General features: G+C 45.6%; 2 protein-coding genes across 2 annotated transcripts in view; one reads left to right on the top strand and one right to left on the bottom strand.

The window, feature by feature from the left end:
* Positions 1-17454, bottom strand: part of LOC119458087 (5'-3' exoribonuclease 2-like) — a 94201-nt gene extending 76747 nt beyond the window's left edge. The window contains exons 1-3 of the mRNA XM_037719901.2: positions 17300-17454; positions 7273-7354; positions 563-690 (exon numbers count right to left, since the gene is read on the bottom strand). Coding sequence (XP_037575829.1) covers positions 563-690; positions 7273-7347 — 203 coding nt within the window. The 5' untranslated portion in view covers positions 7348-7354; positions 17300-17454. The remainder of the gene's footprint in view (positions 1-562; positions 691-7272; positions 7355-17299) is intronic.
* A 349-nt stretch (positions 17455-17803) lies between these two features.
* Positions 17804-24265, top strand: LOC119458899 (general transcription factor 3C polypeptide 1-like). The gene is made up of 2 exons (XM_037720759.1): positions 17804-23546; positions 24186-24265. The coding sequence occupies exons 1-2, from the start codon at positions 17804-17806 to the stop codon at positions 24263-24265; spliced, it is 5823 nt and encodes a 1940-aa protein (XP_037576687.1).
* The last annotated feature ends 202 nt before the right edge of the window (positions 24266-24467 follow it).

Here is a 24467-nt window from a genome sequence, read left to right as displayed (position 1 = left end):
TAAATTTTGCCCTGATGCACACCTTCTGCAGATTACATGTGCACATGTGCATTAATGATTTACATTTAAGTGCCGCACACAAGCAGCAATGTACTTGGAACAGTACAAACTTACATGCAAATCACAGTCTTTAGATTGCGCTGACTTTTTCAGCGATTTTTCACCTGGCGATTTCACCTACTACTGGAACTTGTCTGAATAAGACAAGTTCCGAATAAGACATTCACACACAATCCCAGGGCTTTCAAGGATATGGTCAAAGACTAACATGCAAAATTTTTACGCAAACAGTTTTTAGACATACTTTTCATAAAGCTTGACGAAACATTAAAAAAATCGCAGATCAAGCTCGAATTCGTAGACCTTAAGGAATATTCAGGAGAGTTGGAAGGTATAGTAAGGAGAACCAAGGGGCTTAATTTTTGTTAGTTGAAACCACACGAACACAACAAATAACAAAGCCAGGGAAAGGAGAAAGTGCAGGTTCTCACTCCGGTTTGAACTGGACAATAAAAAAAGTTTTTAAAATGAAATGCGCAATGAGACAACAAGTTTCACTTGCTTGTTTTCCGGGTGACAACAGGGATGTATAATTCCATTCATGTCCAAGTACAAGTTGTCAAATTCTACATCGTTTGGATTCGGCTTCGTTGTGTCCACCGGGATCCTAACGCCATCGACAACCTGCGGCTAAAATAAAAAAGAAATAATAGAGAACATCAACATAACGTGATCCAGATATTTTGACAGAGTTTTACATTCAAGAGCAACGAAAAGGCAGAGATTGAAGTCACAATGCAGGGCTCTGAGGTTTTTTAATGCACGTTAGCCCTTTCAGCTGCCAATGAATTCTCTTGATTGAAAACTACTTTCACCACATTTCTTGCATATTCAAAATCATAAAACGCGTACAGCTGGAGAATAGATTAAGAATTTAGAATTCTTTAGTGAGTTTTATCAAGTTTACAGAATATGGACACGCCATGCGAAGACTCACTACAGAACGTTACATATGAGAACATACTATTTCATGTCTAGCAGGCTTGAAAAGCACCTATCCAGCCACTTGAAAAATTATGCCTGGTGTAACATACTGCAGATATGAAAGTGGCCAAGGAAGTTTTGGAGCAGCTCTTCGAGCAGCAAATTTGGCCCTTTGGAGCAGGTTTGGAGCATTAATTGTCCGGTTTGGAGCAGTAAATATGCATTTGGGAGCAGCTTGGGAAAGCTCAACATGAGTGAAATACAGGTACATGAAGAAAAGGTGTTCCCTATTTGACTTTGCAGACCACTATTAGGTTACGGCAGATCAGTTCTGCAGAAGCCTGCAAGGCGAGCAATACTCATGACGAGGAAAAATTGTCCCCCACCTGACTGCATAGCATGAGGCTACAAAGGAAACCTACACAGGTTTCTCAGAAACCACCTTTAAATTACGTACCGGAGGTGCCAACTAAACGTGGTCAAGAAAGAAATAACCGAGGGCTTTCCCTGAACAATGTCCACTCTATGTTGATAGGCTTGTGTTAATGCTAGTAGAGCTTCTTTTTCATTGTGAGCAAGCCACTAATAGTTAATTTTAATGAACAAACATTTATTACTGTACTTATTCTAAGATGAGGTGCCAATGCAAAGGTTGCGCGATACGTCGAGAAGTGACCGATAAGAGCATATAGGGCAGCCTAGGTGTTGTGTGGTCGTTTTTTTCCTAAAAAAAAAAAGAAACAAGTGAAAACCTGCAAACCTTTTTTTTCTTTAAACCCACGTGACAATACGTCCCGACACCAGTAATATTAAGGGTTTTAGAACGTCATCATCAGTGCATGTGTACATTACGAACGTGGAAACCTAAGCCACTGTCTTGTAACGGTTCGGAGAGCGAAGCGTTACAAGATTGCACTACTTTGCGTTTGATAGGAACCGAAGGTGCGTGCCATAAACCGCTGAGACAGTGAGAAAAAATCACGGGCACTCATTCCCAGTGCCCCTATTTGACAAGGTCTGCAGAAAGATTGATACAATCTTTGGTGCACAGAAGCGCTGTCACGGTCTACTGCGTTTTTTGCTTTTTTATTTCACGGGCTTTCTTTCTCATTCAAAAAAAGTCTTGACGAATCCTAGGCTGTTCTAAATGCTGTTATCGGTCATTTGTCAACGTCATCCACAACGTTTTCATTGACATCTCATTGTTTATAAATTTAGCTAATTAAACATATTCGTGCATAATGAACGAGAAATAGTCACAGTTGCCACCGTGAACAACACCCATCAAGGTACCGTGAATGCTGTGCACTCAGGGAATTTTTTATTCCTGGCGACCTTCGGTTAAGATTGCAGAATACCGCGGAATAAACGTGAAGTGGCGTACTGGTCATTGCACGTTTGCCAGTATTTGACATCGGTTGCCGAGAAAAAGTTTTAAGATATAATTTTTATTAAACAATAAAGGGATAGCAATGTTGACTGCCTTTCCGGTAATCGTCACGCCCTGAACATCGTTGCCGCGAACGCAATTTCGGAGGTTTGCAGTTTCACCGAACGTTCAATTACGACCACAATTTGGCTGCAAAGATTGACTAAATATAAACTTTACATCCTTGGCTTTGCGTTCTGCGGCAGCAAAAGCTTAATTTCGTGTGGTGCGGCCGGGCAGAAAATAATGTAGACTGAGTGCAAATCTGAGTTACGTTTGGGGCTGCCATTGCATATTTGTGACGAACAAGTTTCATGAAAGCAAGCAGGTCGTTTGTCGGTGTGTCACACGATCATCCCAGTAATCGAATGGGGTGCGCGTGCAAAATAGATTTAGAACATCACACGCACGGTGTTCGCCCATTGACCAACGCAGATATACCAATAGGGCGCAAAATCGAGTGCTAAAATGCATAACGACACTAATGAGCTACACGCTGAGCAGACTGTACGACCTCATTCATTGAACGCAGCTTTCCTTCTCGACAGCACCATGAAATGTGTGCCAGTTCAAATCATCCTTAGCTTGTCCACGTATGCGCAAACGAGTAACACTTTCATAAAACACTCATAATGCATTGTATAGCATACAACGGTTTTCATTTTCTTGTGGCTTAGTTACATTTATGCCACCAAACACAACCACACTCCCATACAATGACGCTGAAACAGATTGCTTAGGCTTGGATTGCAGGGCTAAGTCTAAGGCTGTGTGATTGTCACTGAACACTCACATCCTGCTAAATTTGGCCACTTCATTTGAAATTAGTGTTATGGCGCAATTGGTGCAGCAATTCCATCCCTGCACTGCGAAAAATGATGAAAGGAGTGAACCCACAACAGTATAGACCACTTATAACCGCTTATAGTGCAGGACCGGATATAATACGGTCTTTTCAGATTCCCGTTAATTTTCCCATAGCACTCTATGTATACACGTATCACTTATAGTGCAGTTGCGGGACACGAAATACCGGTTACAGTGCGGCTGCCTGGAAGTTTAGCAGTCAACCTAGACGGCAAACATTCCCCTCAAGCTACAAATACCATATTTACTCGAATCTAGCACGCATTTTTTTTTCCGATAAAGCAGGTCCAAAAATTATGTGCGTGTTAGAATCGAGTACAACCCTAAATCTGCGTGACCATAAAGCCGCTGGCATTTCAAAATGGCCTCCTCGCACGCGCGTCAAACCTAGCTACCGTAGCTTCCTCTGTGTGCTGCAGTACATGGGCTTAGGCAATAGTCTACCGTTTGTCTTCACGTTCTCTGCGTCTGCTCTATCAGCGTGAAGTACCGAGTTCATCATGATGCTGCATTTAAAAGGAAAGTGATTATGTATGTGGAGACAGACGGAAATCGGGCCGCATCACGGGCGTTCGGAGAATCCGAAATTTACGTTCAGGACTGGCGCAAACAGAAGGAGAGGATTTTCACCAGCAAAGCAATGCGGAACGGCTTCAGTGGACCGAAGCAGGACGTAATCTGCGACGATCCACTTCGGCGATACGATTGCCTTGGCCCTTTCTTGAAAGCAATCTGCGACGCAGATTGCTTTCAGACTTTCCCCGTCGCAGATCGCTCGCCACGCTTCGTCACTCGAGCGTTTTGACAGTTCGTTTCTGCAGTCAAGGAGCGAGATGTCTTTGTTTGCTTGTGCACGCGTGACACCGTGCTTGTTAATTTATTTAGTGAGTGAATACGGAACCTAGAGCACGGTGACAGCGACGGCAGAAATGCGCCTGCTGTGTCCATTATCGCATTAAAATTGTTGTTTTGGTTATAGTGCGGTACCCTTTATAGTGCGGATATTCGCGACTCCGGCAACTTACGGTATAAGCGGTCTACACTGTACATATGACATACTCGCACTGAGCAAGTACACACAACCATCTACCTTACCACTCGTTTTACTAAAACATTTAGAGCCCGTTATAAAAACGTGCAACACGATTGCAATCAGAATAGTTTCAAGATGCATGCAACACATTTTAAATACCATTACTTTCATTAATACTTTTGCTGTTGGCGCACTTTCTTGGCGTACACAATTGAGTACACAGCGTCTTAAAGGGTTAAGCCTAAAAGGACACGACTGCTATTGCCTCCCACTCCCGCTGCAAAGCAACCACCACACGGCAGGGAATCAAACCTAAACCACGGCGCATCAGCAGCTCAGCAACTCACAGGAATCCCAGGAATCTCAGCTGATTTAAAAGCGTATAACGTTTTGGTAAGGAGACAGGAATACGGAAGCATAGGTAGGACTAAACACGAGTAGATGATACTATATAGTAGTTGACAACATAATCGTACTTTCGACTGGTCCTTAATGCATTCCTGCTAGGTTTGCTGCAACGTGGAGCCTTCTTAAGACCGGAACCATAGTAAGCGATGCTCATTCTGCTGAACCCAGGGCAATTGTAGAGGATATGTGACCGTGACCAGAATTCTGTCAGATCTCGGTCGTGCTCCCAGCTAGAAGGTGATGATGCCTCCAAAAGCTTTGAGTTGGAGCGCAGAGCTCTGAATAAATCAGGCGAACGCGTTCCAAGCAGGCAAATGCGGCAGCAGCATGCTGTCAGAGCACACTACAGCGCTTAAAGTTTTAAAATTAGATTCTGGGGTTTTACATAACAAAGCAATAAAAAGCAAAGAGTCACATGTGTACCGAGAGAAGGTAGTGGTGAATATACCACCGCAGAACTCCAGGAGAACTTGTACAGACGTGCCGGCCAATTACTTTCGCTCATTTTTCCTCGATGTCATGAAGCAAACACAAAATTCCTTTAGCTCCTGTGCTTCTATCTAATACATGGGGACAGAGAAATTGTTCTTCTTGGCAGTCACTACACTGATTCTGATGAAATTTGTTGCATTTAAAAGATAAAGTTAAAATCTAGTGACTGTATGCCGTCAATATTTTCCAAGCATTCAAGTATCTCATTCTGCAATAAAAAACAATATTGCGATTCCGTAAACTGCACCTAATAATACCTATAAAGCAGACAAACCACTCTGAAATATACCATCAGTTAGTGAGCAGAACTTTTGCAAATACTCGTAAACATTGTAACAATTTCATGTGAGTTTTAACCTCATCTACTACTATAAAATTAGTCTGGTTTAGATTCTCCAACAGATGCCGTTTACAGGACTGTGATATCTGTTTTTGGTGCAGAGTTATGAACCTGTAAATTTCGTGCTTCAATATTTTTTTTAATTATCAATGTTCAGCAATTTTTGTAAAAAAATTCTAGGTTCTAAATCGAAATTCTGCTTCCTAGACTCACTAGAATTTACCTCCTCTCTCAAATGAAAGAAATTTCATTTAGATCAGTCCAGTGGTTGTCACAATAAAGCATTTATGCATTTTACTTGGGTTTGAATAGGGAAATCAGTGTTGGCCTCGAAGTAAAGTACAGAAGCTTCCGATTAATATCGGCGTCTCTTGGGAACTATAGTTTGGAGTGTGGAAGCACAGAGAGAGCGCAGATGAAGTGTGGCTTTGTAGGCAGAGGTTGTACTGAATTTTCAGGGCTGGCTACACCGGCAACTCGAAGAGGTTGCGCAACTAGGTTGGTCGCAAATGGTCGCTTTGGCAGTAAGTGACAGTTTTGGGTCAGTCATTCACCACTCGATTTCTAGTGATTTCTAGAGATCTAGTGAAACAAAAAGCAATTTAGATATAACAGACAAGAAAGTGAAGTCAAGGCTGGCAGATAATCAGATAAAGTGATGAGTCTAGAAATCTTGCAAGTACAACATAGGTTCAGATGATGCAGGGCTAAAAGGAATCAAAGACCTCTGGGAGAAGCTATTGCATTGCAAAGGATCTAATTGGGATGATGAAATGTAATACGCTTCTTTACATGTTTTCCAAGACATGCATGAATGTTGACTGCACTCGGTTAGCTGTTAGAACGAAGACTACTGTTGAAGAGAAGTTCTGCTGTGAAATTGATATCAGTTGACACCTGCAACTGGTATACACCTGTGAAATCAGCTACAGTAGATGCGTCAACTCTGTCACATTGAATTCGCTGAACAGTTAAAGAGTCTCAGCAGCAGAACAGTCCGCGGAGACCCTTGATTCATTTTCCATTGATGTAGTGCACAACAGTACAGGTCAACTGCTAAGAAAACAGATTTCCATGCCTGTCTTATGATGCTATCCACTTGTCTATCGGATCGGCCGCCGAAATCGCGAAGCGAGCGTTCCGATTTCGTCAATCCGAATCTGCCAGCAGAGAGTAAAAATGTTCCGCGGGGCATCGTCCCGAAGTCATGCACACGTCGCACAAACTGGCTCTGGAAATGATGTTTACCTTCCACTCTGAACGTTTTCATGGCAACCAACGTAACCATTCCACAGCGGGCACAATGTTGCGTACCAATTTCACATGAAGACAGAAGTGACGTAAGAATTTTCACCAGAATCCGTGCATCGGTGGTGGAGCAAGTGAGATAAGCTCGGCGCAGAGCGAGCTGATCCGAAACGACCAATGAAATGTGCGACCCCGCTCCAGATCAACCAGTGTTAACTATATTAGCCAATGCAGAGCAATAACTTCTGCTCCACATCAACCAGTGTATCTACTGTTAAGTGTTCTGGCTGATAATGCACTCTGCTTACTTTTTTTTCACAAATGGCAGCTGTTATGTGTTGTATTCTATTAAAAAAAGCTGCAATTGAGACTTTCTTGTCAAACTCACTGAAACTGGCAAAAAACTGAAAGATGTTTTGCATTTGTCCTCCCCCCCTCTCTCTCTCTTTTTTTTCTCGGAGCCCCACTCACCTTTTCTTCAACGCAGTGGGCAACTATGGATGGATACTTTTTACTCAGCCATCTGAAGAAGGCTGGGACTCCCATCTTTTACCTGGAAAGGTAAAAAAAAATGACACAAGAGGTAAATTTCACACAATGTAAAAAGGGTACCCTGAGAGTGCATCTGTCACAATTGTTAAATTGAACGGAGTCAGTTGATGGATGACAAGGCTAACACAAGATCCCTGGAAGGGGCATTCATGTTGCACATGACTTAGCAGGTCAGTAATGATGATTCTGAAGAGGTATCTGCCAAATGCACCACGTGCACTACCAATGACACCATAGGGTAGAAAGAAATTGTCGTACTGCACTGAATACTACCACGGCATCTACTTTAACAATGTGCAACCCAAAACATATATGACTGAGAAAATCTGTTGTTGCATCATTAAAAAACTTAATTAAATTCTAGGGCTGCATGTGCCAACACCACGATCTGATTACGAGGCATGCCGTAGTGGGGGACTCGGGATTAATCTTGATAACCCGGGTTCGTCTAACGTGCACCTAAATCTAAGTACACAGACGTTTTTGCATGTTGTCCGCATGGCCGGGTTCAAACACGCGACCTTGAGGTCGGCAGCGCAAAGTCGTAGCAACTGAGTTACCGCGGGGAGTCATCACATCATAAACAAGTATGCCGTGAGAAAGGTAGTGGATAACAGCAAGCAGGGCAAACAAAAAACCCAAGCAGTTTTGATAGTTTGCTAGGAAAGAGAAATTTCCTCATGCGTATCGCCACACTGTCCATGCTGCGAAGGTTGCTATAAGCAACAGTCGCAAACTGAACACCAACTACTTTGTAGGTGCAAAATGTATCATCATTTCTCAACCCCAGACAAACCTACCAGCCTTAAAACTAACACTTCTTATAGGCAATAAAACCACTATTACGCTTTCGACAGACTCTTGCAAGCAAATAAGAGTAAATTCCACTGTTAGTAAAACATATCAGGCTGTGAGACAATGAACTCGCAAAGGTTATTTGTGAGAGCTTCAGTTTTTGCATACCTACTAACTGGAAGTAGTAAGAGCCGCAGAACACAAGGTAACAGATCGAGTTGCATGATCAAGTGCCACTCAGCAGCATAGTGGGTGCAGGGGATCCACTCATTTCAGATGGAAATATTTCTGCCATGTCATTTTTGTCAAAGGCAAGTTGCGTTGTGTAGCTTTAAAGGAACACTAAAAGCAAATACTAAGTCAGCGTGGACTGTTCAAATACCATTCCAGAAACCTCGCAGTGTTTGTTTCGTGCCAAGAGAAGACTTAGTTTACGAGAAAATTGTGTCTGAAGGGTCCGCACACCTTTAGCAGAATTCAAATCCCCCACCCCCTAGCAGAGAGTGGAATACACCATCCTTGCCCGCTACTACCGCCGGTGAATAAAACGGTGCCCGACATATAGCGCTACAGTTTTATGCGCAAAACGTAAACGTGCAGCCATGGAGAAACAGAGCTAAACAGAGCTAAACACCTGCTTTGTGTCTTGTCACTGTTGAATAAAATCACACAGCTGTGCACAAGAGAACACCTGTGCTTGTTGCTGCCTTTGATCTGAAAATGGTTGGCAGAGCCCCCAACATTAACGACTGACTGCCTTGCTATTTGTGTGCGGGCAATCGACTATGTGAGGTGCTTCTTAGGCTATGCAGATTTATTTAAAATATTGTTGCGCGAATACGTATATTTACAAATATTTACAAAACAGGCGAGTAGCACAGGCGTAGCAGCAACCAGCCAAGATGGCGAGGAGCAACCTCTACTTCCTCTTCTTCAGTGCCGGTCTAATGCTGACCTCTGCTTCGGTGCCGGTATTCTTCTTCTGTCTCGGGTCAATATCATACTGCTTTTAGCACAATTCCACCATGCCAGCTAGGTTACATGAAGAGGCATAATGAAGGATGGTAGTCAATGTGATCCAATTTTAACATTTCCTGTACTTCCCCCCAAAAAAGAGAAAAAAAGTGGCCAATATGACACTTAATTCAGATATCTACGTGGCCTTTGAGATATGAACTGGGTGTCTTTTTTTAGACCATACAGAATTTTTTTTTTTTTATTGTCTGTGGCAGATGGCATAATTCTAGTTATTGGGCTGGGGGAGTTTTTTTGTAAGTGTCCAGCGAGTGGACACGTCCATTTCGGCTGCTGCTGAAGTTGATTGGTGGGAGGAGACAGGAGCCTCCAGCCAATCAGCACTTCAGCAGCAGATGAAATAAACATGTCCACAAGGTGCACACTTACATACTACCCCACCTGGATTACTCAAAGGCTCCCAGTCTAGCCTTGGAGGGTGGCACCAGCACAGGTGGACACGATAGTTCAGATGCACTTTCCGTTCGCAGGATCAGAGTGCACCCGCAAATGACTTCAGCTATCGGTATCCAGCTTGTACAAACATTATTTGCTCAGTATCCTTGAGTGGAGAGTCAAATTTAATTGATTCCTTGGAATGTCTCTACAGAGGAATTATTTCTTGCATGCGTTTCGACTAGCTGGCATTGCTCTATAAAAGGAGCAAAAAAAGCCCTTCTTGCATGTTCGCACTACTGTGTGCTGCGTTCCTTTGTCACCAAGTGTACTTAACACTGCAGTGAATCCGCCTTTTTCATTTTCCTGTGCTGCCCTCTGCCGCGCGCCCCTGGAAACGTTTTGGTAGGGGGCTGGGGCTTTCGCCGGTTGATTTGTGAACCTGCGCCCGTGTTAAGTGCGCATCGGTTGTGCGTTTCGTGGATTGCGAATAATTATTAATGGCTTCTGGGGGGCAACATGTCGTTCCTGGAAGCCATGTAGCACTCACCAACTATATACATGTAGGGTGAGCAGGCCTGAGTGTGCTGTTTTGTTTACAGTGCGGCCGATAAAGGCACGCTGAGTTCCCTCTGCCGTAGCGGCTGCTTTGGAGTTTGATGGCGCTAACTCCTGCACTTGCACCTCGCTTTTTTTGTAATTCTTTTTATACATTCTTTAGACATTTCGCATAAATAAGATGTTTTCGAGTGCGCAGCCTTCCGCATCGGATTTAGCAAAGCGATGCACTTGTTTACATCGGCATCTACAGCCACAGATCGTTGTTAGCGTCAAAAAATGGGGGAAAGGTGCATATATGAAAAGGCGCTGATATGAAAGAATGTCGAAACGTAGAATAAAACACACATATCTGCTCATATGAGCCGCGTTGTTCCATCGTGAGACGAGTCGGTATGAGCGGCTGAGCCACTTAAACAATGGCGGCTGTGATCCAGTTACAAATATTGGGCTGTTAATTTATTACTGATTCGCGCTTTTCTTTAACTTCGCGATAGTTAGTTTGCGCGTGTCATAAAACATTATTAGAGCGAACTGTGCTCGCATCAGCGCTCATTTAAAGGCCGTGTTGTTCTCCTGCAAAAACGCGGATGCCATCGCTGACACCGTTGGTATATAACTGAGCGAGGCGACTGTTCATGCTGCTGTACCGAATGTACCGTCTCTTGTTTCGGGTTTGACGCAGAGATAAAGAGTACATCTCAGGAATTAAGAAATGTGTCAGCATGCCAACACGTAAAAACCCACCCATCTACGTTGCGAATACGACCGGCAGCCTACGGGAACGGTGACGTACAGATGTTGCACAGGCGTTGGGCACAGCGCTGTGTCCCCGCTTGCAGCTTATTGTGTACGCGGCGATCGACGCGAAGAGTAGTTTATTTCAAATCACTAAAGCTAGAACTGGACTATAAAAGCAGTTTCCTTCATCCTAACTTGCTTACTTTTCAGTACAGGTCCGCCGGTAGCGGGTGCGCGAACTCGACGGCGCCACGCCTAACCCCCGCTGAACAGGATCAACATTGGCTCAAACTTATGTTCACGGATTAAGAGGGTCGAATCTTGTGCATTTCAACTTCGTAGGCATGTTTTGACTAACTTTGAACGCGATTATTTATATATACTAACGAAGCCGTTTCGGCTATCGAGTTATCGGTTCGACGGCCGATCGCGCGGGGTTCGGTCGAATGATGGTCGGCACGCTGATTTTATCGGTGCCGTCGACAAGAAAGCCCGTCGCAGTACGCCAACTCGCGCTCGTCGGTTACGTCTTGTAGGCCTGGTATGATAAAATGGTCTCAGCGACACAGTGCTGAATGGTCGGCCGATCGTACGCGTGCGCGTCTTGTCGGTCTCGTATCGACCCAGTGTTACCGCGCCTTGAACGAGTACGTGAAGTCGGGCACACGCTGCCACTACCAGCAAGCGAAGACCGACGCTGCAAAAAGTCTTCGTCAGCAACGTGTTTTTAAGTGCCGTCCAAGTGCAACGCAGGAGTTTATCGATAAATTTGCTATTACAGCCATCAATGCAAGGCGGTAACTACGTGGTTCCCTGTGCAGTATGGACGAAGCCCTCAACGCTTTCTGTTAAAAGTGGAGTTGCAGTCTTACGCTACGCACGTTTTCGGTACCACACCGACGTGGAGCTACCAGTGAAGTTTCAACGAGGTACACAGCACGGGTTTGCACTTGCAGTAGCGCGCGTGCGAGTGCATTTTTTTTTTTTTTTCGGGGGCCGTTTCCCCGAGACGGGGCTGCACGGCCGCGCGCGCGACCCTTCCAAAACGTTTCGCGACTAATCCGCCAGGGCAGGGCGCATGCGCCGTAGCGCCGTGAAAAAGGCGGATTGCAAAGAAGTTATTGAGAAGGTAACAGTGTCTGCTGCAAGAACCTGCTATTGTCGCAGTAAATGTACTAATTGCCAAGCCACTCGAGTCCATTGAACTTTTTCAACTATTTTTGCTGCCACCTCCCACACTCAAGTACCCCCGAGATTTACTTTCACTCCCCTTTTCCATGCCTGGCCACTGAGTTCCACACTCATCTCACAATCGTGTTGCTTTTTGTACTGTGTCCTGCTGGCAGTTAAACCTTCGAGATTGTGCTGTGCTAGTTGGTGGAACCCTGCACGTACAGAAGCAAATGGAATGCAGGAGCTGTGACCTAACTCCATTCCAGTGCCCTCTAGTAGCCTCGGGGAGAAGGTAGAAATTGAATCATGCTTATGCACAGGCCAGCACTAATAGCCAGAGGCTGCTGGAGGGCACTAGAATGCAGCTACGCCCCACCTAACAAGTTCCATTTACTTTTGCCCGCACCTGTACATTCCGCGCAGACAAGGACAGAGGCAAGAATGAAACAAAATGTATAACTATGTCTCCTTGTTCTTATCTGTTTGCGCTCTAAATACTTTCACTACTTTCCGGACTGTTAGCTTTCCAATACTTCACCGAAAGTAGCAAAATTTGTGAGCCCTCTTCTAGGCCAATCAGCTTAAACCACTTCTAAGCCACTATTTAATATGACAAGAACCAAGTGTCATTACTCTGTGCTTCTTTCTCTGGCTCACTGTTGATAAAATTGCGACTTTATGCATGCTGGGTTGCTGCTCACCGACACTGCAGCACAAGCGGAAAAGCTGAATCAATGTTACAGTATTGAATAGAACTAGAGAAGAACTGCATTGCTGGTGGCAATGTCACGCGAGGCTACATTTGACCAAGGTGGGCACAACTGACGATTTGAAGAATAGTGAGCGCCACCTGTCGTACAACAAACGACGCTCCAGCGCCTTGTGTGAGAAAGTATTTGGTTAGAAAGCGAGTTTAATTTTCAGGCTTGTGCCTGGCCCTTGCTGTGGTAGCCACGTGCGTTCTTCATTGTGGCAAAAATGATCGAAGATGGCGTCGTTCTGATTCTGGACATGGCATGAACCTTCGATGTGCCAAAGTGTGCCATTGAAACTGAACGTGTGCGGCAGCATCTGCATTCTAAAACTTCCACTGCTCACCAGGCCCATTGAAGAAAGAGTATGTTAAATATATGGTGAATTTGGAGACTCCTGGTGCCAGTATGGGTCTGGTGCGAGTAACGTGTGCTCCTTCAATGAAAAGTAGTGTGCACTTCATTTCAGCCTAGTTAGAGAAGACTATGGGCAACGTCGTAGGAGCACACAACCAAAGTGTCGCTGTGTGAGCAAACTTTTGCTTGTAGATTAGTTTCCTTGCGCAAGACACTAAAATTGATTCACTCATCCATGTGCTGTGCTTTACTTGTCGCTCCAGCAACGTTGGTGAACTGCGAGTTTTATGCAGCATATTTCTGAATGAGCTTTCGAAGCACCAGCTGCCAGTATGAGCATGTGGGGTCAACTTTCTGTGTGATTAGCTGATGCAGGGAACCATGTTTATGCATTTGGAACGTCTACATATTTAGCATTGGCGCACGCGCAACTAAAAAAAATTATGGGGTTTTACATGCCAAAACCACAATCTAATTATGAAGCAAGCCGTAGTGGGGAACTCCGGAATAATTTGGACCACCTGTGGTTCTGTAGCGTGCACCTAAATCTAAGTACACAGGTATTTTCGCATTTCGCCCCCATCGAAATGCGGCCGCCATTGCCGGGATTCGATCCCGCGGCTTCATGCTTAGCAGCCCAACACCATAGCCACTAAGCAACCACAGCGGGCGGCGCACGCTTAACAGGCTCCCCTTACATTTTAGTTTGTTGGTAGTCCTGCATGGAGAGCAAATGCATCAATGTGGACATTTGGGCGAGCTGGTTGCTTTCGTGACGAAAAGTGCAAAACAGGCAAAGTAAGCAATACCACAGTGCTGCCGCACGCTCTGTCCGTACTCGTCCATTTTAAGCTTCTCACTTTTCCGGCAAATGCGGCTGCATTTAAGGGCATCCCGAAGCTTGCAGGCTGAGATAACTCTGCAGCACTGAGAAATGACAGTTTACAAGCCGTGGGCAGCACGACGAGAACTGGAGTAGTGCGGCAGAGCAAAATTGTGCCGTCATGGCATCTTCGGTGCTTCTTTCCTTGCCGGATACCTCCTCTAAGATGAAAAGCAAAATGAACTCGAGCTCCATTTGCCGGTGAAGCAATTTTTACACCTATATGCAACACAACTAGCCGGCATTTTCATGAAAATAGCGCGATCACAACCATCTCAAGAAGGCGTCTCAAGGCTAGCACTACGCCTGCATTGGTTGTTTGTCTGCTTTCATACCTAACCATGTAGAGAGCACTAGTGACAGGCACGTTTGCGCATGCGCAATGGCATTTTTACAAATCACTAATTGGTATACCGGTCAGTGGCTGTGCTCTGCTTATATGGTTTAAAAGGGGGTCCAAATACAACGTAATTTTTCTGACACGTTTCTTGTTTTTGTTTTACCATTTCCCCACCCAAAAAAAATTCATACAGCACCAGGAATGTTTCTAATCCATTTTCTGGATGAACACAGCACCATATGACGGCGGAGCCAGCACTACTGCTGTTTCTGGTTGGGTCTTGGTAACGCAGAAATAGAGTGAAAATGCTAATTACATAAGGATAATATTATCTTACAACGTTGGCTCACGTTGTAAGAGAACACAGGACGCTCTCCACCAACTCAGCGAAGTTGAATGTGCAAAATAACATTATAATTATCTAATGCTGAAATTAAGCTACATGTCTGACATACACGGGAGCCATTAGGAACTTCTGATTAGGGCCAAGTTAAAACACAAATCACATTAACAAATGATGAGGACTCAATGGGCACTGAGCAAAAATTAAAGATAAAGCTGGAGCTGGATCGTAGGGGCAATAACCTTGCAAAACACAATGGCTGCAGTGGCAAACTAAGATAAAATAAAACCAAGAAAACCAGAGAAGGATCAAAGTACCTTTTGGGATAGAGATCACAAATATTCAAAACTTTTTGAATAACAAATCCCCCCCCCCCCCATAAAATTGTTCCATTTATTTCAGACCTCAAATCAAATAGTGACTATTCAGAAATTAGAATATTTATACTACTTCACATCGTCAACTTTGTGCGTTCAAACATAAAACTGATGCAGGGATGATGTAGCTGCCCCTCAGGGGCAACAGCAGACAAATTATGCACAACAGATTATGTAGTACAGCATGTTGCATTCTGAATTATGTTTGTCAAGACAAAATTGATCTATTTACTTTTTATTTTGGAAATACTGCGGTCATTGAAGACCAGGCAGGTGGGGAGGGGAACAAATAATCAATTATGCACACATCAAAAGCAATAATTAATTATGCAAGAATATAGAATGGGTGATCAATAGGAAAAAAAAGGATGAAAGGGAATGGACAGTAAAATAACGAAAGCCAAATGTCTAGCACAGACACACAAGAAATATATATATATATATATATATATATATATATATATATATATACAAACACTTCAATTAACAGCCACATTCAATAATTACAATCTGAACAGTTATCCCTGCAGATTATACAAAAAGTAAATTGTTTTGAAAGCAGCACAATAAATAGTCTAAGCAGTACACAAAAGCTCGGGCTCAGTCAACGTTCATACCGAGCAAAGCTTTCTCGAAGTCATGCTGATGACTTCGAGACGTGATTTTGATTTTGACATGATTTTGACGTGATTGTCAAAATGTATAATATAATATAATGGTTGCTCAGAAAGCCAGACCTTTCCAGCTAAACCACTATCATATGAACTAAAATTTCACTTGTACATGGAATTCAGCAGTAAGTGTAGTTTGGTGCGATGTGTTGAAGCTGGAATAGTGGGTGCCATTCAGGTTAAACCTAAATATGCTCAACCGCAACATTATTTCATATAATAGTGGTACGATCAGCTGTGAGTACTACAACCATAAAGAAATATTTTTTGCATGCTATGGCCGCTGATGGTTATTCTAGCTTCAGTCCCGCTTCATAGTGATGTGCAAACTGCCCCCCCCCCCCCTCCCCCAACTTCATTCCGATAATAGATGACCGTATATGCTCCCAAGAGCCTCAAGTATGTAAATAAACTGCGCATTCATTCATAATGCTCCATAATGCTTCACTAAAACGTGCCCTGTAATTTGAAATGGAATGACAAACTTTCTAATATCACGAAAGCAAAAGGTAAACAAAATTTTCCCGTCAATGCAGAAAAAAACCTTGCTTGATCTTCGAAAATACTAATCGATTGGTTTCTGGCGCTACTTCGCTTGGTCTCCATAATCATGGCATACATCCACACACTCTCGTCACTTTTGGGTGTTATAAAACGAACACAAAGCCGGGAAGAGGACGGACACAGGCCCAGATGCTCCACAACAACGCACTTACGTAAGGAGGGGGGGGGGGGGGGGGGGGGGGCTAGTTGTATCAACTGTAAGGCACATTACTTATTACAACAAGGTCATTAATTTTACATAACGCAATTCACGACTTCTGTTCGCCACGCTTTACTGATTGTCTAAAAGCTGGCCTCCTTGGCCTCTCGCTTCCCAATACTGTGAAGCCAGCCGCCATAAGAAGGCACGCCTGGCTCATTTGGAGATGTTTGAAATCTTAGCGAAGCTACCCCACGCATGACAAGATTGCATAGTTCTTTGCGTGGCCTTCGGCACCGACGTTTTACGACTGCATAACGCTATAGAAGTTGGTTCTGCCTCGTAGTGCTAAACGGAGGTGACGTAGGTAAGCACAACCACTCGAACCCAAGCCAACACGACACGAGTAAGCTAGGCAACATTTTTTAGACCAATATACACAACAGTTAAGAAGTTTCACCGCTGTCAACATAGCAGGATGAAACACGCAAAGCGGATCGAGCCTACATATGAAGCAAAGCATAACTCCCACGTGATTATCGGTTCTTGAACTCCAGTTGCACGTAAACAAGTGACAGCTCCCGGCCAGACGCGGCGTCTTCTGAAGCGTCACGAAATTTGCGGAGAACGAACGCATCTCAGCGCTATTAGCTCAGATACCTAAAGTGTTCGAGCTGCTATTTCCAAAGCTGTTCAATTTGGTTTCGCGGGAAAACATGACCGATAAACGGAGCAAACGAGTTGTCTACAAATGCAACCGCTTGCGAGGGTGAACGCGCGATTTCCGAGAACCACGAAATAAGCGCATTAGCTACAGCACTTGCATCGGTTTACAGTTCTTACCTCGCTACGGTGGGAGTTCCGATCCTCAGAGTGTTCAGAAGAAATCCTCTCCAAACTTACTCCACTGGCATTATCGCAAACAACGCTACAACCGCCGCAACAGAATTGCGGTGGTGGAACAGGAAGACGGGAACAAGCCAATGAGCCTGATACCACCAATACCGAGGCCAATCCAAGCCAGAAACGTCGTGGTCTCATCGGGGTCAATTATCTTGCCTAATGAGACTTTATAAAAATTAATCATCCACGTTTTTATTGATTGAAGAAGTGTCTATAATAATTGTTGTTAAGATTTCATTGAGTTTGTGGATTACAAGTTGTTACAGCTGCTTGTTTCAAAGAATCCACTAGAATCCGAAATTGGAATCGAAGTTGCGCTTTTTAACATGGCGACGCGCATGCTTTTATTACGGTGGCTACTTTTCTTTAGAGCTGTAATCGGTGACAGGTGCCACTTGCAGGTGTGATAAGCACTTGCATTTGGCGATTCTACCGCAGAAAAACATGACGCCACAAAACGATTTTTACTCGTGCTGCATCGACGAGATAGCGCTGGAAGGACTCGATGGCATCACGCTACAGGCACTGTGGGTCCGCCTGCAGCTGCGTCCAAATTTTACTCTCTCTCTGGACAGCAAGTCCAAAGCCTTCATATGGAGCGCGCTGGTCCCAGAGACTCGCCTCAGCTTCTACGAGCTCCAAGAGCCCCGCATGGACCTCGTCATTTACGACCGGTACAAGAACGTGGATCCCAACACGGGATACGTGGTCGAACCCAATGTGCTTCCGCCGGATCCTTACCCCTACAAGTTGGTCAACAAGAACGGGCAGCTCGGCTCGTGCTGCGCATTTGACACTCGCAAAGATGTCAGCGACGAAGTCCGGCAGAGCTCACTCAACCTGGACGACGCCGTTGCTAGGTGGGGCAACCGTTTGGTTATAGTGGCCGACCAAATAACTCGTGAGCGAGCGCTGATCGGGCCCAACAACTCGATCACGGACTTGGACCTGAGCGAAGTAAAGTACTGCATAATGGAGCGTATTGGTCGCTCCCGTTACTTGGGCCAAACGACGCAGGGGAAACTGGACCTGCGTGTGTTGAACCTTACACACGCGACCATGTTTATCATGCGCAAGCAGTTAGTGCAGCGAAACCTAATCACGAAGCAGGACTTCTGCCTGAAGATGGAGGGCGGCGGTAGCAGAGTAGGTTTCTTGCTCCATCTGCCGCGGTTCTTCGTTGAGGTGAAAACTAAGAGTCAGATTATGGCCCGGGAGCTCTGCGCCCTGTTAGACAGCAAACCGAACAAGCGCGAAGAGTCGTCCAAATTGTTTAACGAGCTTGGCCTGACGGCCACGGCGGCAAAAAAACTCATGTATGGCCCAGCGGCCAAATACGTGGCACGGCATACTGTGCCGTACAGCGAGTTCTATCCAAACTCGCCGCACGAGGAATGTTACACAAAGAACAACAAGCCGCGCAATGTTCGCATCTGTGAGCTTATCAGGCCTTACGAGGAGGAGGAAGAAGAGGAGGACCTCGAAGGGTACATCGCCGACAAGAGCACGGGCCTCTTCTTTCACCCGCAGAAGTACACGTATGACAGGCCGAGACTTAACCAAGCTTTGAAGGAGGTCTACAAGACTGGTACGGCAGGAATGACTTTGCGTGAACTATATGCCGCCTTAATGACAACCCGCCTGGAGGTTCGGAATCTCCTGAAGGGGTTGATGAGGAGACAGCTTGTGGTACCATACAGGGAGGATGTGGGCAAGCAGCGTGTGATCAGGTACTTTTGTCCAGAGTATGCTACAAAGTCTGAGATGCACAAGAAGATTGTAGCTGAGAAGAAACGCATGCTAGAGCAGCCAAGAGTAGATCCACCACCCGCTAAAAAGCAAAAGACAGATGCTTCCTCACTGTCAAAATCACTATCGGCTGCAGAAGTGCAGGAAGCAACAAAAGAAGCTCCAGAAAAAGTGGAAACAACTGAATCAGCTGCAAAGAAGGCAGAAACGCCTGCTGTCGCCAAACAGCTGCCTGTAGGCACGAGCACAGCAAGAGAGGAGCTGAAAGAAGCCGAAAAGGGCATAGACACTCCTTCTTGCTCAGCTTCCAATGATAGCTTGCATGACAGCACCGCAGATGCTCCTGAGGTTGAGCAACCCACTATTACTATAGAAACTGACGGTGTCTGCTTCTTTCCGAAAGTGAAGCCACAGGGAACAATAGGCTTCCCTACACTCTCGGAGGTGATGAATCGAAAGCCCCTGCAAAAGCTGCTCCCTTCCTACAAGATGCTCATGAGGGCAAATAGGATCATCGAGTATCTAAAGGCTGAGAAAGTGGTCACGGACTTCAACAAACTGCAGAAGGCCCTGCAAAAGGCCGAGGAAGAGGAAGGCTCAACAACGAAACTGGACCGGGTGTCCCTCGGGCGGCTGGTCTCCAAGCTCTGCAATGGCGGGTACCTCAAGACTATTCATACTGTCCTGAGACTGGGGCAAAATGTGAGGGACCTCAAGCTGATTTGTATGCCATCTGTCACCAAAGATGATGAAATCGTCAAGGCGACCATAGAGCAGGCCAAATTCAAGTATTTCCAAGCCACACCAAAGGAGCCCAAGAAGCCAGAGTGCAGCCCTGCACCCGAACCCAGTACCTGTTCCAAGATGACTTACAATCCTGCCATAGGGCGCTACTATGGAGCACAGCCAAAGTTTCGCAGGATGCATCTCTGTTATGCCTTCATGCATTACTTGTTGTACAGCTACGATGGTGTTGCGCAAGAACGGTTATCGGATGACCCTACAACCCCAACACAGTACCAGAAGGCTGTTAGCTGGAAGATGTTTGTTCCCCCTCTGTCCAACAGTCCAAGCACGCCCAATGGATGGGTCTTGTTTGCAGACATCCTACTCTCACTGCCACTCTCTCTCTTTGTCAAGATTGCGAGCTCAATCAAGCACAAAATTGAAGGGCTCGAAGAGTACCTTCATGATAAGATTAAGTGTCACTACCTCGTTCGAAGTCTGCCTGTGAAGCTGAGGAATGCGCTGCTTTTTGCCAGGAGGTACATCTACTCAATCCACGAGACAGTGAAGAGGCTGGCGTTTGTAGGGATGGTCACCTTTGGGCCACAGCGCCTCAAGGAGAAGGACCAAGTCTACCTTTTCCTGCACAGGAATCTACGCATCAAAGACACAAAAATCTCTCATCCAGGTTACCACCAGGTATCGACTGACATTGAGTATCCTGTAAAGCACTTCTTTCTTGAAACTCAGCAGGACGTCGACCACTTCTGGTTGGAAGTAGAGAACACTTGCATTTGCACTCCTCTTGGAATGCCGCAGTCAATACAAGGTCAAACCATAGAGCTTCAGAATTTGTACAAGAAGCCAGCCATGATTGAAGCCTGCAGAAACAGAGAGTTTGGAGAAGAGCAAGACAATGGCACAGTTCCCGGTGACCAGCTTGGGGCCGCGGGCTTTGACTCTGCCCTCTTTGCACATCTCAAGAGAAACTGGGCCTGCGCCACCCCGATGCCTGCAAAGCTGAGCACATCCGCCGCTGAAAGCAGAAAGCCAAACCCAAAAGGTGCTAAGCCTCTGCAGAGACTTCTTAGCTATTTGGACAGAGCTTCGAAAAACACAGGAGCTAATCCTCCTCAAAAGCAAAGCCAAAAAAGGGTTCGAGATGCAATTTCTCGGATGTCAGTGTACTACCCAAAACAACCAGATGGCAAGCCATTGGCAGTGCCTGTTGTGAAAGGAGCAAAGAAAGCTGCTGATCACCAGCCCAAGAAAAAAGCTCTGCAACGAAAGAAGTCTGATATTACCGTCAGGGTTGTCCAGCCTAGGAAGCGTCTCAATGTTCGCAGGCCCTACTATGATGACAAAGATAAAGCTGCTTTAAAGGAAATGAAGACCATGCGGGTTTCATGGTCGTCACAGGAGGACATTGTTCTGCTCATGTGCAAGGTCTGTTCTTGGTTTCTGGACCGACATTTGGATAAGATGGTGGTGCCATTCACCGTCATCAGGGACATCCTGAATGAGCGCTTTCCTGAGCTGAGCAAGGATAAGACATCTCGGGCATGTCAGAGGCGACTGCGATTTATGTTGATGAACCCCGCAACCAAGGCCAATGCCTCAGTCTTCCTTTGTGAAGCACAGCAAGACCAGACGCTCGTGGAAATGTTTCATGGGCCAAAGCCAGTGAAATCAGATGAAAAACAATGGTTGACTATGTTCAGAACTGTCCTTGATCATTTGATGAAAAAATTCAGCAAGAGCTCAGAGGAGAGGCACCGGGAGGTCTCCCTCCCCAATAGTTTTGATGAGCTGAAGAACCGTTATGAAATCATTGTGAGTGGCCAAGTTGAAATGGACAGCTGGTCTTATACAGAGCCTCAGAACCTTGTTGACATACACTTCAGCTCAGTGGCAGTAGTGATCCTGGCCTCGCTCGCAGCTGACGATGGCAAGAGTAACTGGTCCTTGATACTCTACAAAATCTACGAGCAGTATCCAGACAATCTTGTTCGCTCTGTGACTGCTCGACTGAGGCACAATGGTGTCATCTGCAGAAAGCACCCAAACGCCAAGAAACTTTTCATCTCTCTCAACCTCTCCATGCTGCCGTTCACACTGTCCCGGAAGTTCCAATTCGATATGACGCGGCGCTACTCGCCTCAGCACATAACATCGATGGGAAAACTGCTGCTTGAACTCTTGGCGAAGCGTAGGAGTGGTGAGCCGTATAGCTTCCATGATGGTATTGAGCCAGCATATGCACCATTGCTGTTCACACTGCTGCTGATGAACAAGCTCAGTTACACTATGGAAGTGCCTCAAGCAATAGTTGAATACGACTGTAGCATGGCTGCTGGGAGCATGCACCTGCGGAAGCCAGAAGGCAGAAAGGCAGAACCAACTGCCTCCGAGGCTGAAGAGCCCCTCGGGAGCAACTCCACACTCTGCGACAAAGCAAAGAGCCTCAACTTTGTGACAGCTGGTGGCAATGCCAAGACGTCTCGTTCATTCCTTTATATGCTCAGGCAAGACATGACGAAAGCACTCCAATACAATCACTTGCGTCCTCAGGACTATGTAGTCATCAAATCATGCAAGCTCGACTTCTCACTCACCGACGAGGATCTCATCCCAGGCTGGACTCTCGAGGACCCCACAGACAAGTCGTATGCTCTGAAAGTTCGTAACCCTTTGTACGATAAGATTATCCAAGAGCAACGTGCCTGCTACAGCTTGAGTGCAGTCAGCCACTCCTGGACAGCAGAAGGCATCGCCGATGCTTACAAACAGGAGGGAAAAGCCCCCGAAGATGCCCAGCTTGGAACTGAAATCTACTACTTCATTCTGAAGAAAGAACAGCTTGGAGTCACCTATGCCCAGCTCTGCGAAGCCCTCAATTCAGCTATGGACAGTGTGACGCTGAACTCTCACCTTGATTTCTTGGTTGAAAGGAAAATTATACTGCGTATTGGAGTGACATGCATTCGATACGTTGCGCTTCAGCACTGCAAACCTTGGGTGATCCGTTCTTTCAAAATCCCTAAAGAGATGCGTGCCTACACCTCAACTCTTGGAGAGCAGGAGCATGTCCTAAGAGCCAAAGTAAGGAAGGTAGCAGAAACAGACCAGCTCAAGGTGACTAGCAACACCGGTGGCAGGTCGGAGAATGCTGCTGAAGGTGGTGCTGATACTGGAGGAACCACTGCAGAAGGTGCACCAGGAAGCACAGGCTCCGAACCCTCATCGTCATGTTCTTTGGAAAATGCTGGCAAGGAGAACAGCTGTGCTTCCACTGTGAGTAAGGACGATAAAAGTGAAATTGGATGGAAAAACACAAACAGTCGACGGACGCGAGACAGCAATAGCAGTTGCCTTAAACGAACTTATTATGAGGCAATGACAAAGAACATTAATGTGGAGAATTTTGAGAAGATAATGTACATTCCGAGGCTGTGGAGGAAGCCTGATGGAACACTGAACCGCCCTGTGTTCTTCCAGCTCCTGTCCGCAGTCCTGTCGTACATCTTGGACAATCCCGGTGTGACGGAAGACCTGTTAAGGTCCAACTTCTCCCGTCAGATAGAGCCATGTGTACTGACACTGGACATGTTACGGATTCTGCAGCAGATGGGTTGCATCAGGCGATTCTTCATGAGGATGGACACTGCAGCCAAGTGCAGCCTCTTCTCCAAGCGGCGTCAGCTGGTTATTTGTGAGAGATACTGTCCGGGCGATATTGTCTGCTATGATGGAACTCTTGAGGCCCTTGTTAACTTCACAGCTTTTTCAGTCTATTTTCAAAAATAAGTGGTAATGTCTGTGCATGCTAGGCATGCTCTACTGTGTCCAGATATATTACATCTGTGTAGACTGCCTGTGTCAATTCTTTGTAAATTGCCTGAACGATGCCTTTGTGTTCTGCACAGGAAGAATAAAAAAAAAAACATTTCGCATTCCAATGAGTGCAGTCAAACTCGGAAGTTACCATGCCCGTGCGAACGTAGCTGAGTGACTCCCAGCCTTGTGAAAGTAAATCCTTGTTATTGTGCACTTGGTCTGCTGATAATACAGCATAATACATTCTTGTCCTAGATATAACTTGGAATCTATTTCACATTTGCAGTAATTGGTGCTGCTATGCAATGTAGTGCAATTCTAGATGCAATTGTAGCGTCTAGGAACTTTTGAAAACTATGTAGCTAGTACATGTGAAATATAAATTCTGTGTTGCACAAAGGAAAGAGGTCATGAGCATCTTGGCTTGCAGCTTACTTTAAAGGTGTGTCCTCATGATGGAGATGATTGAGCTTTATTAAGAGCAGACAAAGTTGTTTGGCCGCCTTCCTTGCAGGTGGCCTCCTCAGTTTAGGAAGCCATGGGGCCTGGCCACCTGCCTCGCCCTGTTCAGCTGATGGTTGTTATCAGGGCTGAGGCTGGTGAGCAGTGCCTCTTGCTGCTTTGGTGTGGGGTGGGGTTATAGGGGGGAACGTCGGTGTTTCGGTCGCATTTCCATACTATGTGGTACAGAGTGTTTTGCGTGTAGCAGAACTTGCAGTCGTATTCGTGAAGTGTGGGGTAAATAGAAGATGGTATTTCATGCCTTGTAGAAATGTTGGTTTGTATTTGTCTAAGG

This window comes from Dermacentor silvarum, chromosome 7, assembly GCF_013339745.2.
Source record: "Dermacentor silvarum isolate Dsil-2018 chromosome 7, BIME_Dsil_1.4, whole genome shotgun sequence".
Classification (NCBI taxonomy): Eukaryota; Metazoa; Arthropoda; class Arachnida; order Ixodida; family Ixodidae; genus Dermacentor; species Dermacentor silvarum.
The sequence above is the reverse complement of the archived record's forward strand: the minus strand, read 5'-3'. Positions and strand labels throughout refer to the sequence as shown.